Source organism: Rhopalosiphum padi, chromosome 3 (assembly GCF_020882245.1).
Source record: "Rhopalosiphum padi isolate XX-2018 chromosome 3, ASM2088224v1, whole genome shotgun sequence".
Classification (NCBI taxonomy): Eukaryota; Metazoa; Arthropoda; class Insecta; order Hemiptera; family Aphididae; genus Rhopalosiphum; species Rhopalosiphum padi.
In genome coordinates, this window is record NC_083599.1 from 11,601,747 (window position 1) to 11,624,789 (window position 23,043).

The 23,043-nt window shown below is 28.1% G+C and overlaps 1 protein-coding gene across 1 annotated transcript; it reads left to right on the forward strand.

Moving 5' to 3' along the window:
- The first annotated feature begins 12,999 nt into the window (after positions 1–12,999).
- On the forward strand, positions 13,000–22,772 carry LOC132924121 (uncharacterized). The gene is made up of 8 exons (XM_060988224.1): positions 13,000–13,750; positions 15,909–16,160; positions 16,783–17,137; positions 17,442–18,098; positions 18,758–19,087; positions 19,471–19,799; positions 20,797–21,395; positions 21,508–22,772. The coding sequence occupies exons 1-8, from the start codon at positions 13,490–13,492 to the stop codon at positions 21,914–21,916; spliced, it is 3,192 nt and encodes a 1,063-aa protein (XP_060844207.1). The 5' UTR covers positions 13,000–13,489; the 3' UTR covers positions 21,917–22,772.
- The last annotated feature ends 271 nt before the right edge of the window (positions 22,773–23,043 follow it).

Here is a 23,043-nt window from a genome sequence, read left to right on the forward strand (position 1 = left end):
TTCTTTAATAACAAGTTATTTTATTTGAATATGTATTTATTTATCAAACATTTTTTAATTTTGAGTTAATTTCCAACAATTAATCTATTTTAACATTAAATATATCATTAAAAAAATACATGAAGTTTAAGTCCTAAACCATTTATATATCTACATGCAATAATACTTATAGGCAATTATTTTGATTAATACTTGAAAATAACAAAAATAAAAATTACTGTTATATATTATCCAGAATTTATAATATTTTAATGACAGATTTTAATGAGCATAAAAAATAGTGACACATTTATTATTTTTTTTCTCTTGTTGTTTTAATATCAATATATTATAATGTCTTAAGAGGTCAGCATATCCACAGGTGTTGTATCTTATTAACATACATCATAAAAAATGTACGTTCAACAGAACACATTTTGTGATATTAGTTTTAATATTAGAGTAAATTTACCTATTATCAAATTTAAAGGTAAGAATATTATCTAAAAAAAATGACCTATATTCTTATTGATATTATCATTTTAAAGTGAGTTATGAACATTTTTAAGTTTTAATATTTTACATAGCTATAACTCACTATAAAATGATAATATCAATAGGAGCATTATGTCATTTTCTAGATAGTGTTCTTACCTTTAAATTTTATATTAGGTAAATTTACTCTAATATTAAAACTAACATCACAAAATGTATTTTGCTGAATGCAAATTTGTTATGATTTATGTTAATAACTAGTAAGACAGAGCTAGACAAAACATGCGGGTATGGTATCCTCTTAAATAAATTTATTAGTGACTTTTTTACACTGATAAAAAGTTTTACTATACTTATTATCTTTTATTTTGTCCACAAAAAAAAAATAATAAAAGTGTTATCAACAATATTGAATAATATTTGGCTATTTATACTAATTATATAATTTCTATCTGATTAAACTGTTACATTAATCTGCTATCAAATATAAATAAATAATTAATTGATATTATACAAAAAATTAACATATTTCTATTGCCATTAAAATCATTGTTGCATATTGATCTGTTAAGTTTTATTAATGCCAATAAATATGTTAGATTTAAATATCTGCATCACTAATAAATAGTATTGTATGAAAGATTTGATTGAAGACTAATCAAAAATAATAATGAATAAATATTCTCCACTGGCGATAAGAAGGAAACTCAGCAGTGACCACAATTATTATAAACATTGGTAGCAATGTACATCGATCACCCCACCAAGTTTCCCCTCCTGATATGTAGAGAGCCTTTGCACATAAGTTAGCCAACAAGTTCCTTCTTGATGTACATAGAGTATGTATAATTCTATAGTTGAATAAGAGAAGTTATGAAAAATCAACTGTTCATCTAATCATCTTAACCAATTTAAATTTTTATACAATTCAATGAAATAATTGGTCATAATAATTTAATAACTAATACAAATTTCACTACAGAAAATGTATTATTGCACATCAATACTTTTATGTTCTTAGGATAGTTATGTATTTTCTAATAGTAAGAACTGATTGCTTTCAGTTTTTATAATTTTTGAATCAATAATATTATGTTTACTAAAGTAGTAAATACCGAATTATTTTGCCTATATAATTTATCAGTGTCTGATGTCTCAAGGTAACAAATTATTACTACAAGATGCTAAGATTATTTTAAAAAGTTGAATTTCCAACATTCTTAAAATAATCATAGTAAAAAATGCAAAATATATGCTTTTATATTAGTACACTTTTTTAAATTAAAAATATGCTTTTGTATATATTTCTATTCAACACAAATCTAAGTATACATTTTCATCATAAGACTTAATAAATTTAAACTATAAAATTGTTCACTGTTTTTATTATTTAATAATAATAAATGAAGCAAACATGGTGTGTAGTAATATTGGATTATGAACTAGAAAAATATATGAGTAAATCACTTAAATATATATCCCATAGAACCATTTATATGAGAGAAGTTTCTAGTAACTAAAAAATATGATAAACATTTCAGGAGCATTGTATAGACTATCTTACAAACTTCTATGTTAATATAAATGCCATACAAACTATAGTTGATTTCGTTGATTTGCAATGTATACTGACTAGGAGACGGATTTAAATGTTCTAAAAAACAAGAAAAATGCCTTAAAAATACGATTTAATGCACTCATAACAGAATTTTTTTTTTAATGCACTTAAAGAATGCTCTTAAATTTTTTTTAATAATGTAAAAATGTGTTTAATTATATAATTTTTTATTTTTAGGTATTATTCATGTCATATTCATCATGTTCTAGTTCTCCTATCTTCTTTTTACTCTGTAAAATATTTCCAAAAAATGATTATAAAATTTATATAAATACATTCATTATAATATACTTTTACCTTGTGTTTCATAATAGCTGTATAATCACGTGCTGCTTAATTTTTATCGAATTTTATCAATTTGGAATTTCATATAATAAAATGACTTAAAAACATAAAAAAATGCAAAATAAAAGTTACGTTTTTTAATACATTGATGTGTGAAATAAACTTTGTGCTTGGAAAGCAATGTTTTCACAAAAAAATGCAATTTTATTTAAATCTGTTATCTAATAATAACTTATTACAATTTTCTGATTTGCTATCCCATAAATAAAAAATAATAAAACAAACAAAATTGATAATATTATACTATTAAATAGCAATTTAATCAAACAAATCGTTTATAATTGGTATTTTATAATAATACAATTTATAAAATATATCAAGCTTTTTTTATTTTTTATATATTTATAAAAAAATCTCACTATTTATTAAATTGATATGATGAAACTGCTGATACTTCAAAAAGGTATATTATTAAATATCAAATGATGCAATACGAATTTATGAGTATAATAACAAATCATATTTCTGGGACACATTGAAATAAAAATTTTTAAGACACTGCAGAGTGCAGGCAAATAATAAAAAAAAAGACGGGTCGTCTAGACTCCTCTAGTGACTTAGTTCTTATATTAGTTATATTATCGCCACGCCTAACCTAAAATATAGGTAAATAATTTAATATACAATGTAATTAACTGCACGTTGATATCCATAGTAACTATAAAGAATAGATATAAAATAAATAAAAGAAACTAGCCATTTATAAGAAAATGTATCAATATATGTCATACTTATGAACATATTGTTGGGTTCCTAGGTAACCGATAACAATGAAAAAATCAACAAAACATCTAAGTAATGACTTTTTATTTTTTTAAAGTTTTCTCACTCCTCTTTTATTTAAAATTTATTTTTAATAAATAGAATAGAATTTAAAAACTACATACCTTAAAAATGTTTCATCAGTAGTTGACTAGTATCTACACTTATGATAGGTACTTACTCTAAACATTAAATTTTTTTTTTTGTTAAAATATTATCTGTATAACCTTATGATAATTAATACAGGATTTGCCAGTACATTTTAAAATAATTATTATAATCATAGCCGTTCCGTTAAGATTTGGTGCCCAGGACAAAATTAAAAATTTCGCTCCCTATTTTATTTATCATTATGCATTTCATTCCTATTTAATTGAATTTGTTTTGTTTTTACAACATATTTTGAACATTGATTTTACAAAAAACTAAAGCTGATTGCAATAGTAATTATTAAACAAAATAGTTAGGTATAAAATAATTAATAATTAATACAAATCATAAATTATATTATATTATATATATATTATATTTACAAATGTATCATAAGAGCGTATCATATAGATACTTAGTTTAGAACTTAATTTTCTTGGACTTTTTTAAAGTAAAATCTTCAATGACGTCTTCAAAATCGATGTTTTTCGTTATTTCATTCTCAATTGACAATAATGCTGAATTGGTTAATCTCTCTTATGACATGGTTGATCGTAAATACGTCTAGTTAATTTAAATTTACTAGAAAAGAGCGTAATAATATATAATACCAATAGGCAATAATTTCAAATTTGTACCTATCTGGTTTTTTTTTACAATCGCTTATCGCACCCCACGTGCTGGATGTACAGTATAGATTTTGAGATAAAGAATACGATATTTTATTATAAAGCCAAATTATACAAGAATAAAACTTTGCGGTTGACTAATTGTTATTACTCGACCATAGTCGGAAATTTGTTCAGAAAAAATGTGTAATGGTCCAAAATAATTGTAAAACAATAATGTTTCTCATATATTTTATTTATGTATAGTTTAATATAATATTATAAAAACATTTTTGGTGCCCCTTTAAACCATGCGCCCGGGGCGCGTGCCCCCTAGCCCCCCCCCCAGCACGACTATAAATTTATAATAATTAATAGGTATAGGTATATACAAAACAGTATAAATTAAGTATACTTATTAATTATTATTTATTATGTTAAAATATATACATAAAAAGATGCGAGTTTGTAACTATGGATAATAACTAAAAAACGGTAATTTTTGACAGTTTTTTGTATACTCGGATAATAATTGATAAATTACACAAGCGAAGTGACATCATTATCACATTGGAAACTGGGACAGATAAACAGCATTTTTAGATTGTTTATCGATCTCCTGATCTCCATGCAGTGACAATACGAGTACAACGATTAGAAGGTATAATCGATATTCGATAATACGATTATTATATGATTTACCATTTACGTTTGCTGTTTTTAATGCCGAAAAATACTTTATAAATGGTTAAATTATCTTTGTTTTGTTAATTAGGTAGTTATATCATTATACTTATAAAAACAAGAAATAATAACTTAAATTTTGATTTTTAGTCTATGAACCTACATTTAATCTTTTTTCTATTTTGTCTATATTAATAAAACATTTTAGACCTAACATTTTTTTATTTACCCTAGGACTCGAAGTCCTGAGGATGGTGCCGTGTATATTTTAAACTGATGTAACAAATTGGGAATCTGGAAAACAAATAAAATTATTTTTAAGTTATAATTTATAAGTATTTAAGCTGTGCGCGTATTGTTTTCTTTTTTAATTAAATAACATATAAAAATTAAAATAATTAGCTCAAGCTGAATTTATTATGATAACCACAAGTTAAAGTTATATATCCTCGATAAAAAGGTGAACATATTTATTTTTGTGTTAGAATTACATAATATGAACAGGTAGCTTAAAAATTACATTATTAGTTTATTACGAATATAAATAGATAATATTATTGGCAATGGCGTAGCGATTGGTGCTGAGGGTGGTGCATTCCTTTCCCTCTCTACGAAATAGCAAAAAAATGATTTTAGTTTTCTATGAACATATTATGTAAGACATATAACGATATAACCAGGTATTTAAATGTTTATAATGGTTCCTACAAAAATCTAAAATCGTATATACTCACTGCATCACCATACCAAAGTTAAGAGTTTAAGAGTTATCCAGATCTTAGTTATGCCTTCCCTATATAGCTATATAGCACATTTTCAACACTCTCAAAAGCAAAATCCTGACAACTTTATTAATTATTGGTTATTAATAATTAATAAATTATAGCTAATAACTCATATAGTCTATGAATTTACCGTAATTTTTGATCAATGAAAAAAAGACGGAATTTAAACTATATTTATGTATAAAAAGTAAAAATTACAGTGTTAGCGAAAATTTAATGTTTTCTTTCTTTGTAGTAGATATTATTTTTATTTTATTCAATTTACAATAAGTGTTTTTTTTTAAGAAAAATAACTAATAAAAACCAATAGATAAAATAATTTTAACATTAGAATTTAAAAATGTTGATGATGTTTTTTATTTGCATAGGTATTTAACTAATTTATTTACTTGATACTTAAACACTTCTAAGTTTTCTTCTTGTTTCATAATATTTCTACAAAAGAACCTAACAAATCAAAAACATCAGTTTAATTTATAAACTTGTATTGTTCAATTAAAATATTGTGACTTTTGTAATAAATCGTTTAATAAAATAAAATTATACTTATTAGTAATAATAGTTATATAAAAAGAGTATTGGAAATCAAATGACAATCATTTTTTTTATTATTTATACAAACTTCATAATCACAATTTTTTACATATTTAGACTTCAAATATTTTATTCTATTATTAACTGTTTGTCTGCCTAAATTTAACAAAGTATATTTGATCAGTTTCAAGTTAGTTACCTAATCAATTTGTATGTAATTTATAATTTATTTATACAAATTATATGGGCGTATGTAATTTGTGCCAAAAAAACCTAAAGAAAATAAATACATAACTATGTAATGTACACTACATTTAAAAATTAATTTTAGTAATTTTTGTTACTTTTTAAAATTGTAGTTTGCACCATATAAAAATAAATAAAAGGACATTGTGTAATATGTGCCATCTTGTACCTTTAAAAATTGTAATTTGCGCTACTTTTAAATAACTAAACAATTTTTTTTTGACAGATCAACACTGTATTTTTATTCGTTGATCAATCAAATTAATTTTAATAGTTATACATTTCTAGAAAATTATTAAAAAAAACATATATAAAAATTAGTCATATTATAATTATAAATAAATGTATATAAATATACTTAAATTCCAACAACTGCAGAAGTTAAAAGTGAGGCGCAGATTACATATTCCATTTCGTTTTCAAAAAAAATTGATATATTTTTACAGAAATTATTTTATGATATAATCATCAAAGTATTATTATCAGTATATATACAACTATAAAATTAAATTATTTTACAAATATATATAATGTATGTTCAATACAAATTAATCTAAAAGTTAATTTATAGATGTAATTTTTAATATAATTTTTTTTTATTAATTTATGTAAAAAAAGTCATATAATAAAATATGCATTTGCATTCGTTTGACTGTGCTCAATCGGGTTGTTAAAAAAAATGTACCGTGCTTAATCGAGTTGTTCCAAAATTATAAGGACAGTGCTAAATCGGGTTTCAACTAATCTATTTATTATTCCTGTAAATATTTTAAAAATTGAATTAATGTAAGTACCTTTTCCATTACTATAGGTATTCAAATATGTGTAAAAATTTTTACTTTTAAGTTTTAAAATGTAGGAAACTAGTAGCTTGCCTATAGATGATTATTATAATATATTATTATGGCAAGGCACCTGTATAACAATTGTTATGCAAATAATTGTATTGTTTATTTTTATTTAAAATATTTAAGTAAGATTAATAATGGAGCTACACTTGTCCATCGCGTAGGTATAATTTTTCATTACGTACAATATAATTTTAGATAAAGATTAAGTGTTAGGTAGGTACCAAAGTCTCCGGAAATTAAACACTCGATAAAAAAAAAAACGATTTCTGAGTATAACCATGTATTAGCTTTACAATATAATGTGTTTTTTTTTTGTGTGTGTGTGTGTGTGTGTGTGTGACGTAACTATTAGGAGTATTAAAATGCTTGAATTGTTTATACAAGATTTTTTCTTGTAGAATAATGAATCTATTTTAATCGAATCAAAAATTCCCAGTAGTTTTTTTAATAATCGGAAATACTAAAAAATGTGAAAAACGGGATTGTTTTACGCTAAACCAATTTTCAACATAATAGAAATGATTTTATATTGATGTAATAAATAAATGCAGAAACGAATTACCTACTGTAAATACTTTGAATTTTTACCAAATGTTAATATTGGTATTATTTCATATTTGTACAAGAAATAAATAAAAAAAAGTGTGGGCAAGTAGGTATCAGGGTATCGCTCTGCTGTATAGTAGAGATAGAGAGTGGGTCAATTTAATGGATATGTTAAATTTGAATGCAATGACATTTATTATTGTATACGAAAAACACGATTCTGAACGAAGATGATTTGTCAGTCAATGATAATTAGTAGGATATATTATAGTATTACTTATTTAATTTGTAATATATCGTTATTTTACTTGATTTCAAAAAAAAATTTTAATTCATGCGCTCATCAAATTTTTTCTATATTGACACTGGAATTTTTTTTTACAGTTACTTGAAGGAAAACTTATAGATAACCTTGTATTGGATTTTTTAACCTTAGGTATAAATCACAAAAATTTTATCAATTTTCAACTTCATTGACATTTGAAATTTAAATAGGTATTTATAAAAAAAAAATTGTGATTAACGATTTTTGATTTTTTTTTTTTTACTACGATACGTACAACTTATAATAAATCTTAAATTAAATTTTAAAGATTTTTTGGAAAGCCAATTTTTTTTTATTGGCATTTCAAGAAAAAAAAATTTAGAAAAATCGAAAATTTCAATGGCCAATAAATAGTTTAAAAAATTCTAAATATTTTAAAAATTTAATCGTAAATATATAACGCTAATATTAACATTTTGTGAAAATTTCAAGTATTTACCTACAATGATTCGTTTTAGAGTTACAGCAAAATCAAAAAATCGATTTTGCCAAAAAGTAGTTATACGTAAAAAATCCCGTTTTTCTGTTACTTTTTCAGGGGTTTTTCTGACGCTTTTGAAAACTACTGGAATTTTTTTACTTTTGTCTCCCCAAAGTAGCAACTAGATTCACTTTCCTTTTAAAATCGGGCCTGAAGTTAAAAATCAAAACAGTATTACTACTCCAAAATATCAAAACATGATGAAAATATAAAGACACGTCATCATTGTAAAATCAATACATTCAACATTCAACACTCAATTTATAATCTAAAATATTTTGAGCTATAAATACCTAAACGATTTTGGTTTTTTTTTTTTAATTTCGAAAAAAATATTTATGTCAAAATGTTTGAACACTTTGGACATTAAATATTGAAGAAATAGTTTTAAAAAATTATAAAAAATAGTTGAGTATAATTTCACAAATAATTTGTATGAGCATCTGAAATTCTGAAGTGTATACATTTTAACAACATTGGATACTTATACATAAAATAATAATTTCTCATCAAGTAGTTTAAGTTTTTGTGTAGTAATTCAAGATAGAATAAATCATTTACACTAGAAACATTCCACTGTTATTTAAATTGTTATTTTATGTACTCCATAAAATTTTTAAAATATCTCTACTAACTTTAATTTATTTATAATTATTCGAAATTTTCTATTATTATTTAATTTTGGTTAATAATATTATAGTCTGACAGAGTCTCCGCTTAGATTCGCTTTTTTTATTTGTAATCCCTAGTTTACCGTTGAATTCAAATTTAAGTAATTTATCACATCCATTACAAATTACGGAATGACCAACTCAAGTTAAGTTACTCAACTACGATGTATGTAGGCACTAGGTAGTATGTAGGCACTACACCTTTTATCTATACAGAAGAGCAGTTATACGTATACTTTATATTAATAATTTTTAACAATTAATAAATGTATTGATGTGTATTTTTTTTTTTGTGTATACGATAAGAATTGTTTTTATACATGATCCCAATATTTTTCAAAAAAAACAGAAAAACAAAAATTTTATACAAAACACCAATGTTTGTTAAAGATTTTGATTTTTCTATATAACTAAAAAAACAAATAATCGTAAATACTTGAAATTTTCACAAAATGTTTATACTGCATTTTATATACATTATACATGATAACATTTTCAAAATAATTTAACTTTTTTTAGCTCAGTCCATTATCTAACCTCTATCCCTTCCCAAAAATACAATAATAACAATAATGTATTTATGACGTATAATTTCAATCATAATTCATGATATAAGAAAATCACAAAATTAAAAAAAAATCTAGTTATAGCTAATTTATGAACATATAAATGTTTTAGTTTCAGAATTATTTCAAACAAATACAGTGATTAGACACTAGTTTATAATAATATCTTAGGTACCTACCTAATTATATATAACATAAAAGTTAAACTATTTTAAATTTCCCATGTTGATATATTTTCCTGAATTTTAAATATACTTGGTGAATCGGTATGTCGGTACTTAAGTATACCGAATGTTTAAATAAGTTAGAGATCTTTTTTGCCATAACCTAAACTGATATAACAGTTGGTCCATTTCCATTTGTTATGCCAACAGCAGTATACCACAATATTACTAAATTGTTATAGCGGGTACCCACTCGTAATTCGTATTTATAAATATAATATTATTATTTATTATAATTATTATAATCTATTATGAGAATTGAGAATATTTAGACATCTATACTATTTTAATTTAATCATAAGCTTTTATTTGTATAATATGTGAATTATGAATAGGTACCTACTAAATATTCAATCAATTACATTTTTGATTGTAATTTACCAACCTTGCGACGAGCAAAAAAAAAAAACGAAACGTATTTACAATAAATCAATTCGGAAGAATAGAGATTATGCTTGATAAAATGAGCTCATTTTTATTTTATTCTTTATTATTTTAAATTGGAAATATTTTTACATATTTCTATGCACTTGTTTGTGTATATTATATTATAAGTATACAGTATTAGAGTGTTTGAATAGGTGTCTTCGTTATCTAATTTATTATGTGTGGCCGATAATCGACGTTCATTTAACTTCAAAAATTAAAACATTTGTGTAGACGTGTAGTATTAAAGTACCTATATATAATTATTATAATCATACAGACAATAAGTATAGGTATTAAGCATCAATTTATTGTATAGCTATACCTACATTATTAGTTGTTTCGTTATCTTAATATTTTGGATTAGTTTTAAATAATTTAATGATTACAATATTTGTTAATTGTTATATTTTTGTATTAATATTTTCCAAATAGGTTAGTTATTAAAGTTTTATAAATATGTACAATTTCCGTTCCTAATTGTTAGGTGCCTACTATTATATTTATTATTTTTATTGATGGTGAATTCGAATGATCCAATGCTGTACGATATTATAAATATTATTTTATATTTAATAATGTTTACATATAATTACATTACGTTATATTTGTTTACAAATTCATTAACTTATATTATTGTATGTAGATTGTAGGTTAATATGTATCAATATATATTCAGACGACAATACTACGACAGTAACATTATAAGTATATTTTATAATACTATAGGTCTATAGTCTATAGTATAGGTAGGTAATAACTAATAAATGCCTACATATTAATACATTATTTACTGGTATAGCTGGTATAGGTGATAACATAATATTGGCTTAGTTAATTAATTATGTTTCCATATGTTTTCGGTAAATATTTAACGAATTAATATCATAAGGTATATTTAATTTTCCAGTTAACCGCCCTCAATGTCCTCAACAGGCTCAACATTACCACATGTAATTTTTAAGCTGAAAATTGTTTCTATATGAGTAACAAGATGGTATTATACAAATATAAGTAATATGTCATTATGTCAATAAAAACACAATTGGTCCAATATAAATGTATAATAAGTTTGCATTTTACGTGTCCACGCTATCAGATGTCGAGATATAATATATTTTTAAAGCTCTCCTAATAATATATCATCTCTTATATATTAACAATTATAATTATACCTATATAATACAATTAAGAGGACGCTATACCCGCATGTGTTGTCTCTGTCTTATACATGCGTAACATAGTTAAACTGTTTTGCGCGGGACAATTTTACTCCCTCCATATTTATATCAAAATTACCAACATTTTAAATCGCATTGAGAAGAACTTTACCTGTGTCGTAGCGTTTTAATTTTTTTGATAACATGAATCCAATTAAAGTTATCGGTTTGAGAACTTTAGGTTTTTTTCATTTAATTATTAAAAATTATTGGTTACCAGTTACTACAATACATGAAGTTATTTAAAAGATAAGTAGATACCTACAGGGGCGTAATTAGAAATGTTTTAAGGGAGGGGGCACAAACAAAAAGTTCAAAGTTGCATACATGGGGCGTAGAGTTGTAAAATATCTCATATAATAAAAATAAGTATAAAATACGGTGAATGGGGGGGGGGCACGGGCCCCATGGGCCCCTCCCTTAAATATGCCCCTGTATACCTAGGTCATATACCTATATACTGACAATACTATATTGTAGTATAAAAAATAATTTAAAATTGATAAATTTTACAATTAGAAAGATGAAAAATTCCAGACATAATTTAATATGAGTATATATTTATAAATATATAAATATGTATATCAGTAACATATAAGTATACTCGTACATTTTTTTGTTATACGATATCTAAATTTTAAACACGAATTAATGAATTGTTAACGATAGAAAGGCGAGGAATCCACAATATAATTTAATAATTAATAAATTAAATTTTTCGAAGGCCGCCACTGCACCAGACTCGTTTACCGCCGCGACGAATGCAATGTGCATAGTCAGTCACCCCTTCCCGCCACCCGCTGAAGACCAACCCGTTCGGTCGGTAGCTGCTGTAACAAATTATATAATGTAGCCAATGGTATAGGTACCTCCTAACAATATATTATTATAATATTATATTATGTCGTTTAGACTACGGTGGCGGCCTTGGCCGGGCTACTCGAATATTATTATTATTATGTCAACAATTATATTTTCAATACAATATATACACGGGTGAGTATTTTATACGCGGCTCTCGTCGTCATCGCCATCGACGTCGTCGTAGTCGTTTCGTAACGCGCGTCACAGCTTTTAAAACGCATTTACACGAACGTACGATGTGTTTTGGCCGTATTGCGTGTACGCAATAAGTCTATTTTTTTTCCTACACAAACCCGACGACTTGCGAGTTACAACACCGCGGTAGGTAATTTTATTTGTTCAAGCGAACGCGCGCGCGCTCGCCCCTGACACCTCCTATTATTATACGTGTGAGAAAAAAAATATTAGATTAAATTATACTCCTTTTTTTTTTTTTCATTATAGGAAATAATAGCGTCCGTCCGTTAGTAGACACATTGCCAACGCTAAATACACTATTTACCACCGCCTCGGCGCCGCCGTCACCGTATCTATAGATAATAATATCATAGTCCAAGGGGCGGCCGGGCATCGGCAGGCGGACGCGTTTGCGCCTGCGCTGTGCCGACGACGTATTATCACACGCACACACACGCGTACACTCGCACACCGACGGTATCATCAATCGTGTCTGTTTTTCTCCGTAAAAAAAAAAACAAAATATAGGTATTGAAAAAAATATCGTAGAGTCGTCGCGAACGGCCGACGGTTGCGCGCGCGTTGCTCTCCGCTATCCAGGTACGGCGGGCGCGCGTTTAATTTGTGCGAGCGAGTAAACCGGACGGCCGTGGAGTTTTAATGGCAGTTAGGTAACCGACAGAGATTAGACGATTTTTTTCCATTCGGGGTTTGAATTTTTTTTTTTGCGCTGTCCACGGGCACTCGCCGGCCAGCCCTTGCAACACGAGTATTGAGAACGACTGGCTGTGTGCACGTGATGAATGTAATTTACGCAGACGGTGCCCAACAGACGACTCTTCAGCTGCCACCGCTGTTACCGTTGGCTGCAAGACCGTCTTGGTTAGGTGCTGCCGGCCGACATTTAGGAAGGTAACCACTAACTGGGTGCCATGCATCGTGCCAATGTCGTCGGCGGTGGTGGTGGAAACGGTCGTCGCTCTACTGTGGTCGTTGAAGAGTCTGATGTGACAGCGTCTACAACATTTGTGGGTGTAGATGGACACGATGATGAATTTGCTGTAGACGACGAGGCAACTACTACAACCCTGATTTATGTTAAAAAAGAGAGTATGGATGATGATGATGACACTAAACATCAATTGATCCACTTGCAGCATCAACAGCAACACGACACAAACGAAATAGAAGATGTGAGTATTGATTATCATGTAGGTACAAGATGTGATCTATGTTTTTATGTTGACACAATTAATTGGCTTGTGATAAACATATCTTACATCATATTATAAAAAATAATTGAAGAAAAAAAAGTTTTGTTAGATAATATTTGTAAAACAGATATATTGTACCTAACCATGAATATATATAGATAATATTATAATGAACCACAAAATATTATAGATACACTTATATTATTTTATGTTCTTTACTGTAGTTTATAAAAGAATTTATCTAAGAAATTTATTAATTTTGACTAAAGTTTTTTACTAATAATTGTCATTAAAATTTTTTTGTAACTAGTAATTTAAAATAAATATAAGGGAACTTAATCAGATCCAATTTGCTGATCTTTTTACTTAATTTTTTTATTTGGTATCTAAAATAATATTTATTTTTGGTAAATTACATAGGTACCTAGGTATTGGACTATATTCTTGTTGTTAGATAATAGATAACACTAACACACAACATATCATTGTTGATCATTAATTTATTAATTTTTATTTACTAAAAAAAATATTAAATACTAAATAGTATGAATGAAAGCACTATGAAAATTCAGAGCCAGGTTGAATTAAAAACTAATATATTTAACTAGCTCACTAAAATCCATACCATATTTTGTTTAAAAAGGGTTTTGTGGCTAATATTTTTTCATGATTTCTTCAAAATATTGAAAAATAAAATGTATTCTGATCTAAAACTAGATCGTAAATCTGACCCTACCATATGGATAGTTCATAGATGCAACTAGACTTAGATTTTAGAGAATGCTTGTTAGCAAATAACAATCCAATCAATCTTCATTCTATTTCAAAAAATAACTAAATTAGATATAAAATTAATTTTTAGTTATTTTTAATATCTAATTGAATATTTAAAAAAGATAAATCAATGAATTGTTATAACATATTCGTCCTTAATCAATTTTTTAATCACTGTACGCTTGAAAAATTACATTTGTGTTTTCCATAACTTAATGGAGTTATAAATTATTCTTACAAATTCTGAAAGGTATGTTTTTTTATGGTATTTTCTTAAGTGTAATATCATCAATAATAATTACTGTGATAACTATTATTATTACCAAACCATTCTACAAATGATCTAAAATAAAATATTTTAAAGCATAAATGTTTAAATAATGAATTTGAATAATCAAAAAACACAATATTTATTTAAATTGAATAAATTGTTATCTATTCAAAAATTGAAAATTATGGTTTGGATTTTTGAGAATGCTAATCATGAGTTTGTGTGTGCTAAACTCTTAGCATCCACCTAATTTAGCCTATTTGTCTTAGTTAGACTGATTATTACTAATTATACCAGAAAATTGAATTAATTATACTGGAATAGGAATTAAAGCACCTAAAATCATCAAAATAAGTGCTTAATTTAGCACTTTAAAAATTTAAATAAGTAAAAGATAATATACCCCTTTTCTTAAATTTCAATAAAGAAATAGGTTCTCCCTTTAAAAACTTTTATGTGTTTCCTCTTGTATTATAAAATATTAGATATTTCTGCTTGTACTGAGTATATTTTTCTAAGACACATTAGTTATTAGTTTTAATACAAAGTAATCTTTATGTATATATATATCACGAAGAACAAAAAACTTGATCTTAACTTTTTAATTAAAGATTTTTGTTTTCTAAAAAATAAAAATTATAAAAATATTTAATATTGCTTATTGTATACTAGTCAATTATAGTTTGTTCTTCCATAATGAAACATTATCATTTGACTGTTTAAATTTGTTTATTGCCCTATGACTAATATGTACAACAAATCATCTCAATGTAAAAATATACAATAACTAGTAAAAAGATTTGTTTAAAAAAAAACACTGAAATAAAAAAAAATAAGGACCAACAGTTTTAATTTGAAACTTGAAATTATAGTAACATGACTTAAATTTCAATAGCATTTTATGTCAAATTAAAAAAAAAATGCTTTATTTCCTGAACTTACTTATTAGTAATTAATAATTATATAGTCTCACTGTATTAAGACTTAAGAGATACTTTACACTAGATACTTTTATTAACTATTTACCAATAATCTGTATGTATTTATGAATTATTAGTATTAATTTGTATTTATTTGTTTTTTTGTTTACAGATGTATCGTCGTCACCGCCGACCTAGATTAACTGCTGCAGCCGCTAAACATCAACAGCTTCAAATTCAACATAATCAGCAATTTGACAGTATCACATCATCATCAGCATCAACCACTACCACCAATCGCCAAGAACGGCTAATGTTAGTATCTGTTGATTCTGGTAGCAGCCGACACCGACAACCATCGTCATCGGTTGCTCAATTTTGTTGTTCAAGCACTACTGCAGCAGCAGGGATACAACAGCAACAGGTAAAATTATTGAATATTAGTAGGTTTTTTTTTAAAAAAAAACAGATACATTTTCAAATAAGTGATTCAACTATGATATAATTTTGCATAGCAATTTTACTTATAATATCTAGGTACATGAGCCATGAGGTGTGTTGTAAAAGATGTCATTAATACACTATGTATTTCTCGTCGGTATATATTCGCATGCACATTAAATTTGACATTTAAATGATACTTGCGAATGCATTTGAATAATTCATAGCCGTATAATATCGTTATTGCACTATACTGTTGTGTGGTAATAATAGTGGATCACCGATATCGCGATGCAAATGCACATAGTATTATGATATTATTATTGTTATTATGTCGTCTGTGGGTTGGTTATGTAATAATACTGATTTATACCGAGTTTTCGCTGTAATAAATCGGTTGTTGTCATTTGCGATACGTACTGACACAATTACACGTCCGCCACTCACAAAATGTGGGTACCTAGTAATATTTACTGTTATCGTGGACAATTGTAATAAGTAATAACCAATAATATTACGTTAATATAAATTACACATTACGAGTACTAAGCTTTACAAAAAACTATTAAGTACCTACTTTTTCATTGTTTTATTTTTTTCTGTAGCATCAGCACCATCATAACCAACAACAGCAGCAACAAATTCCGCCTTCTACTACCGTTGTAATGATCAAAGAAGAAGACGTATCCATGTCATCTGTGGTCAGTGGTGATGGTTTGCATCACCATCACCATCATCACCAACAACACCAGCACCATCATCAGCAACAACAGCACAATATGAACGCGTCAGCGGCGGTGACAATTGTCACTAACAATAGTAACACCACCAATGCTACTTCCTCGTCACCACCTCCACCACGACGCCTGTGTCTGGTATGCGGCGACGTTGCTTCAGGCTTCCATTATGGCGTAGCATCGTGTGAAGCTTGCAAGGCGTTCTTCAAGCGCACCATACAGGGTTTGTACAAGTCCATGTTATGCTTTTTTTATAAACCTATTTCCTTACGACTTACCTACACCGCACTCTCATCACTTGTACTTAACCAATTCCCGAATTGCGTCAGGGCGACGTTGTATCTCGTCACGTCATTATTTCAGCAACCATCTGTTATTACTAACATTATCACTACCACCAAATTCCCCGCTGTGTGTAATTGTAGAGTACATAATGGCAATCGGTAGTTATTAACTATAATACATGCTGTATTGCTGTGATAAATTGTGTTAGATATTATATAACTATACTTAATTTTAATATAAAGGTAACATCGAATATACATGTCCTGCCAGTGGGGATTGTGAAATCAATAAACGACGGCGGAAAGCATGTCAGGCATGTCGAATGCAGAAGTGTCTGAGGACCGGTATGCTCAAAGAAGGCGTGCGTCTGGATCGGGTGCGCGGTGGTCGTCAAAAGTATCGAAGACAGCCGTCTACTCCTATACCTACTGCGGCGATATCTGTTGTTCAATCGGCACCACAAACTGTACATCAGCAACAGCAATCTACTGCGGCAACAACTGTCAATAATTCTATTCACCACCATCATCATCATCATACGCACAACAATGCTGCATCGTCTATTCATCATCACCACCATCAACAGCAGTCTTTTAATAATGCTTTCGGAAACAACAAAATTATTACCTCTGGAAATTATCATCACCATCATTCATATCACCATCAACAATTGAATTCAGTACCTGGCCAAATGTGTTCAAACGGTACTAATGGTACAACCGCAGCAGTGTCAGTACACAGCAACCAACATCATCACCACAGATTGCATAACAGCAACGGAAGAGGAACTGGTGGGTGGAACAACAATAATGACGATGGCGTGTGTATCAAACAAGAGTATGAGCAGCAGTGTTGTTGTAATGATGCTGTAACTGCAGTTGATACAATCAAGGAGTGTGGTGAGTTTGAAAATTAATATAATAATTATTTTATTTAATAATTTTAAAAAGTCTAAGTAAATTAGCTGTAGCGTTGCTGAATTCAAAATTTTAAGTATTACATTTATTCGTACATAATATTTTATAGCTTTTAAAGACGTTGAACTCTCGTGTCTCTTTATCTTACAAACATACACATAGCAATAATACGCGTTCTGCTTCTGCAAAACCAATTTCGTATTATATGTTAACCTAAATTGGATTTATATATTATTAAGCTTGAAAATAAGAATATTATCTAGATTATCTTAAAATATTTTATTGATATTTAAATTTTAAAATAGTTATGATCATTTTAAAATTAGAATATTTTACACACCTCACTTTAAGATAAAAATATCAATACAAGCCTATAAGGACCTAGATTATATTCTTACTTTTAAGTTGAAGAATATCAATTTACATTAACAGTGAAGCTAATAATACAAAATTAGTTTGTCTGAAAGCAAATTTGATATACTTTACTTATATTTATAAGACTGAGACGACACGTTGTGCGAATTTGACGTCTTCTTAAATATTAAAACATTATATATGTAATGTAGTTATTGTTTTGAATATCTCATGTTTTTTATTATTAAATTAAGTAAATAATAACTTTTGTTCGTTGATTTTTTTAGAAAAAATGTTGGAAGCCCTTAGACAATGTGAACCGGAAATGCCAACGTTATTAGGTGGCGGAGACGGATCAACTAACGCTGCTCTCACAATGGAGTTTTTTACACAGTCCTCGACGCTCGGGGTACAACAAGGAACAGCGACCGCGGTGACAATGGGTGGCGAAGACGGTATATCTTCAACGTCATCGCCATCGTCGACGTCATCATCATCGTCGTCAGCATCAGCAGCGTCGTCGCCATCAGTGGCGGCCACTATGGTAGTGCACACGCTCGCTGAACTATATGACAGAGAGCTGGTAAGCACCATTGGTTGGGCCAAGCAGATACCTGGTGCGTATATAATTTAATTTATACATATTATAGTTATATAACTATATATATAATAAGTGTATTATTGACTATTGTCACATATTGATGCAAAATTTATTGTTGAATATAAATTAATATTGAAAAATTCTCTATTTTTTTATCTATCCGTGCTTATAATGAATTTATAAAAAGTAGAATGATCATAGGTATATAATTACTTTCAGAGTTTCTTTGTTCGTTACTTAAGGTAAGTCATTTCAAGTGCATTTGGTATACCTTTATTTTAAACAAAAAGTCCTTTAATCTATGGAACGTGATGAATGATGGTTTAACATGCGTTTATACGTAGTTTTGATATCGACGTTACGTGATTTTATATCGACAAAATTTATTTTTACTTGTAGGGTTCACTGACCTATCGCTCAATGACCAGATGCGCTTATTGCAGTCAACTTGGGCGGAACTATTGACATTAACCACGGCATTCCGTTCCTTGGAACAGTTTAATGGTCAAAGTGGTGACGGTGGTAGTGACATTAATAGTATTGGCGTTGTCAGTGAAGAATGTAGTGGCAATGGTCTTAAGTTACGGTATGCTACAGACTATTGGTTGGACGAGAAGTTAGCTAAAGAGTGTTGTTCTGCAACTAACGGCGCCGCTTCATCATCAAATGGTACGACTAGTGGTACGGGAGTGATAACAACTCCAACTGTGCTGGACATTTACAACTTGGTTAGTATGGAGTATGGACCGAACAAGCTTCGAGATTTCACTATAATATAAATGTACGAGTCCTTAATTTTTTTTTTCTTGAAAAATCCATGAAATAATTTTCTGATAATAAAATATAAAATTATATTAATGAAATCATACTTATCTAATTTTAATTAAAATACTTTTTGTGTCTCATAAAATTTACTAAAATATTCTATAAATAAAAGTAATTCGCTATATTTTTTTTAGAAAATAAAAACATACTAATACATTTCTTCTTCCTAAAGAATGCAAGTATGTATGATATAATTATTTTTTCTGGAGGTATAAAACATATAATTTGTATGATTCTATAAGTATTTTATAATTTATTTGTAAAATTTACAAAAATGCCCGTCATTGAGAGATATATCTTTAGTATACTCATATATTTAACTGTACGATGCAAGTACGACATGATAGTGCATTATTCTTTTATCCTCAGAGCTCAGAACATAAGCTTATGTTAGCTTTATTGTCCCTATCAACCTAATACTTATTTATAATATGCCGACTAATTAATTGTCATTATTGCATAAACTACTAGTCATAGTTTCTTCATATTTAACTTGCAGCAACAATTGTTAATAAAACTGTAATATATCTCTTCATGTATTAATTCAGACAATATAAAAAGTATAATATCGTTTTTTATGAAACATTTTATGTGGTCACTTTATTATTGTACAATATATTTTGTGCCGAAACATATAAAGAATAATAATGCTAATATCCCTGTGCTCTTTACTGAGCACCACCTCATATTTAATAATTTATTCATTTCTGTAAAATATCCATATAGACTTAATTTCTTGAATGCAACAAAATAAATTTTTAATTTACTTGATTTAAGATTGCAAAATAATAATTACTTATTTTATAATATAAAAATGAATACTGTTTAGTTTTGAGTTATGTATTTTGTATACCAATATAACATTAATAATTATCTGATTATTGTTTGTCTGCTGCTTAGTCGGCTCATATAGTTCGACAATTTAAGGCAGTAAATGGTGGAGAAGGCTTGACTTCAGATCAATACTATCTGCTCAAGGCATTAGTCCTGGCTAATTCAGATGATCTAACATTGGCATCATCATCTGCGACAACAGCAGCAACCACTGGAAAAAACCACAGTACCAACAGAACGGTGTCTAAAGGCGACGATGTTGTAGTTCAGCAGCAGCAGTCAGCTGTCAAGCAGTTTCGTGCTACCATTGCCCGTGCTCTTCAAACCCATCTGGAGATGACTGTGGCGGTGGCAGCAGTATCGAATTGTTGTTGTTGTGATGGCGGTACTAATTGTTGTTCTACGCCAGCTGTAACTATGGATTGTTGTGGCAACAGTGGAGCTACCACTGCAGAGACCAATGGAATGACTACCAATTGCTGTAGCTGTTGCTGCAAAACTAACAGCAACAACAATACTGCATCTAATCAGCTTGACAATGGTAGCGAAATTGTTGTCGTCGTTGACAATCATCAACAGCAACATCATCGCCAGTCACAACAACGCATGGATACCACAGGCATATCCACTACAGATGCTTCTGCAGCTACAGTCGTTGTTGTCGGGTTAGTAACATATCTAGAACTATCAATGTGTAATATATTTTTTTCTATTTACTAATAATATTATATTATTAATTAGTACTTAAATTTATTAGTACATTATAATTTTTAATAGCACCACCAACAACATGGTAATGGATGATGATGATTGTTGTGGAGGCACACCATTAGTTGAAAACCAACAACACCATCATCATCATTCTCATCATTCAGAATCCACAGACTCTGCTTCGTCTAAGCTCATTCAACTGCTTATGTGTTTGCCCGCACTTCGGCAGGCCGATCAACTAATTCGACAGTACTGGACCCGAGTTCACCGGGAAAATCAACAGCAATTAGCTGCAACCACTCAAACACCACAACCACAAAATACAGTCCCTGCAGGCTCTGGAGTAGGTTTTACCAGGCAATCTGCGGCCGCTGACCGATCATCATCTATAGGTAATGGCACCGGTAGCAGTAGTACAACTGTTGTCAAAATGAACAAATTGTTTGTTGAAATGCTGGAGGCCTGTCTGCGGTAATTACATTATTCAGTGGTCGTCATATTGCTCCTCTATATTCTGGGTGGTGTCGCGGCATTAATAGCAGTGGTAGACATCACAGACTTTTAAACTACATAAGATAAAATAAAAACTCGTGTAATCAAAAGAGGCATCATGACATATTTATTTGGTTGGAAAATTAATATAAATATAAATAGTCATTGATATTGTATAATATACAATTTATATATTTCTATGGAATTTTAACAACCAAAGACATGGTAGATGAACATCAACTTTTTATATGCACAACATTCCGGGTTATTTATCTAGTTTAGTATGGAAGTCTGTGGGTAGTGTTTAATAGTTTTACAATAGTGGTAGTGTTTTGTTTTGTTTTATTATTTTTTTTTTATCAATAGTTATAGCGGTGGCAACAGTGAACGTTGATATAAGCGTTTATATTTTTCCAATAAATAATAAATTCACTACTGCCATATATCTTTAATTTTTGTTAGAATTTTTGTGACACTTGCGTATCTTTTTTTCATAATTATTTACCACAATACCCTCCTCTCATAAACATACCCAAATTATTGTTGTATGTGTAAATTGTATACGAACATTGTGGATGTACGTTTATGTATTAAAATATAATAGATATTTTTATTATGACTATTTTAATTATAGACGAACATATATTTTTAAAAATATGTACATACATATATATATACAATTTATACAATATATATGTATGTATAGTTTTAGTTTTATAATAATAATATTTTATTGCCAATCGTTGTTATTGTTGAGATTGTTATAGTTTTTTTCTCTTTTATCATCGTTTGTTGTTAAATATTTATAATAATATAAAATATACGTAACTATACGAATATCCATAAAATTTATTTTAATATATTTTTGTATTTTATTAATTTATTTCAGAATGGTAGCCACTAACCAATGTTTGATTAAATAGGTTTTATACTATATTATAGTTGTTTTATTGAATATTATTGAATGTTCCATTATCAATTAATATAAAAGCGACGATAACATGGTATTGTACAATAATAGGCCTATAAGGTCTTATTTCATGAACCTCTAGTAGACTTACATTATAACAACTAGAACTCAGTAGTTAGATGTAAAATTAATTATAACCT

Excerpts from the sequence above, each read along its gene's own strand:
- LOC132924121 (XM_060988224.1), top strand. The coding sequence starts at position 13,490 with ATGCATCGTGCCAATGTCGTCGGCGGTGGTGGTGGAAACGGTCGTCGC. Across the intron at positions 16,161-16,782 it reads CAGGGATACAACAGCAACAG|CATCAGCACCATCATAACCA; the intron begins GTAAAATTATTG and ends TTTTTTCTGTAG. Across the intron at positions 21,396-21,507 it reads GCTACAGTCGTTGTTGTCGG|CACCACCAACAACATGGTAA; the intron begins GTTAGTAACATA and ends AATTTTTAATAG.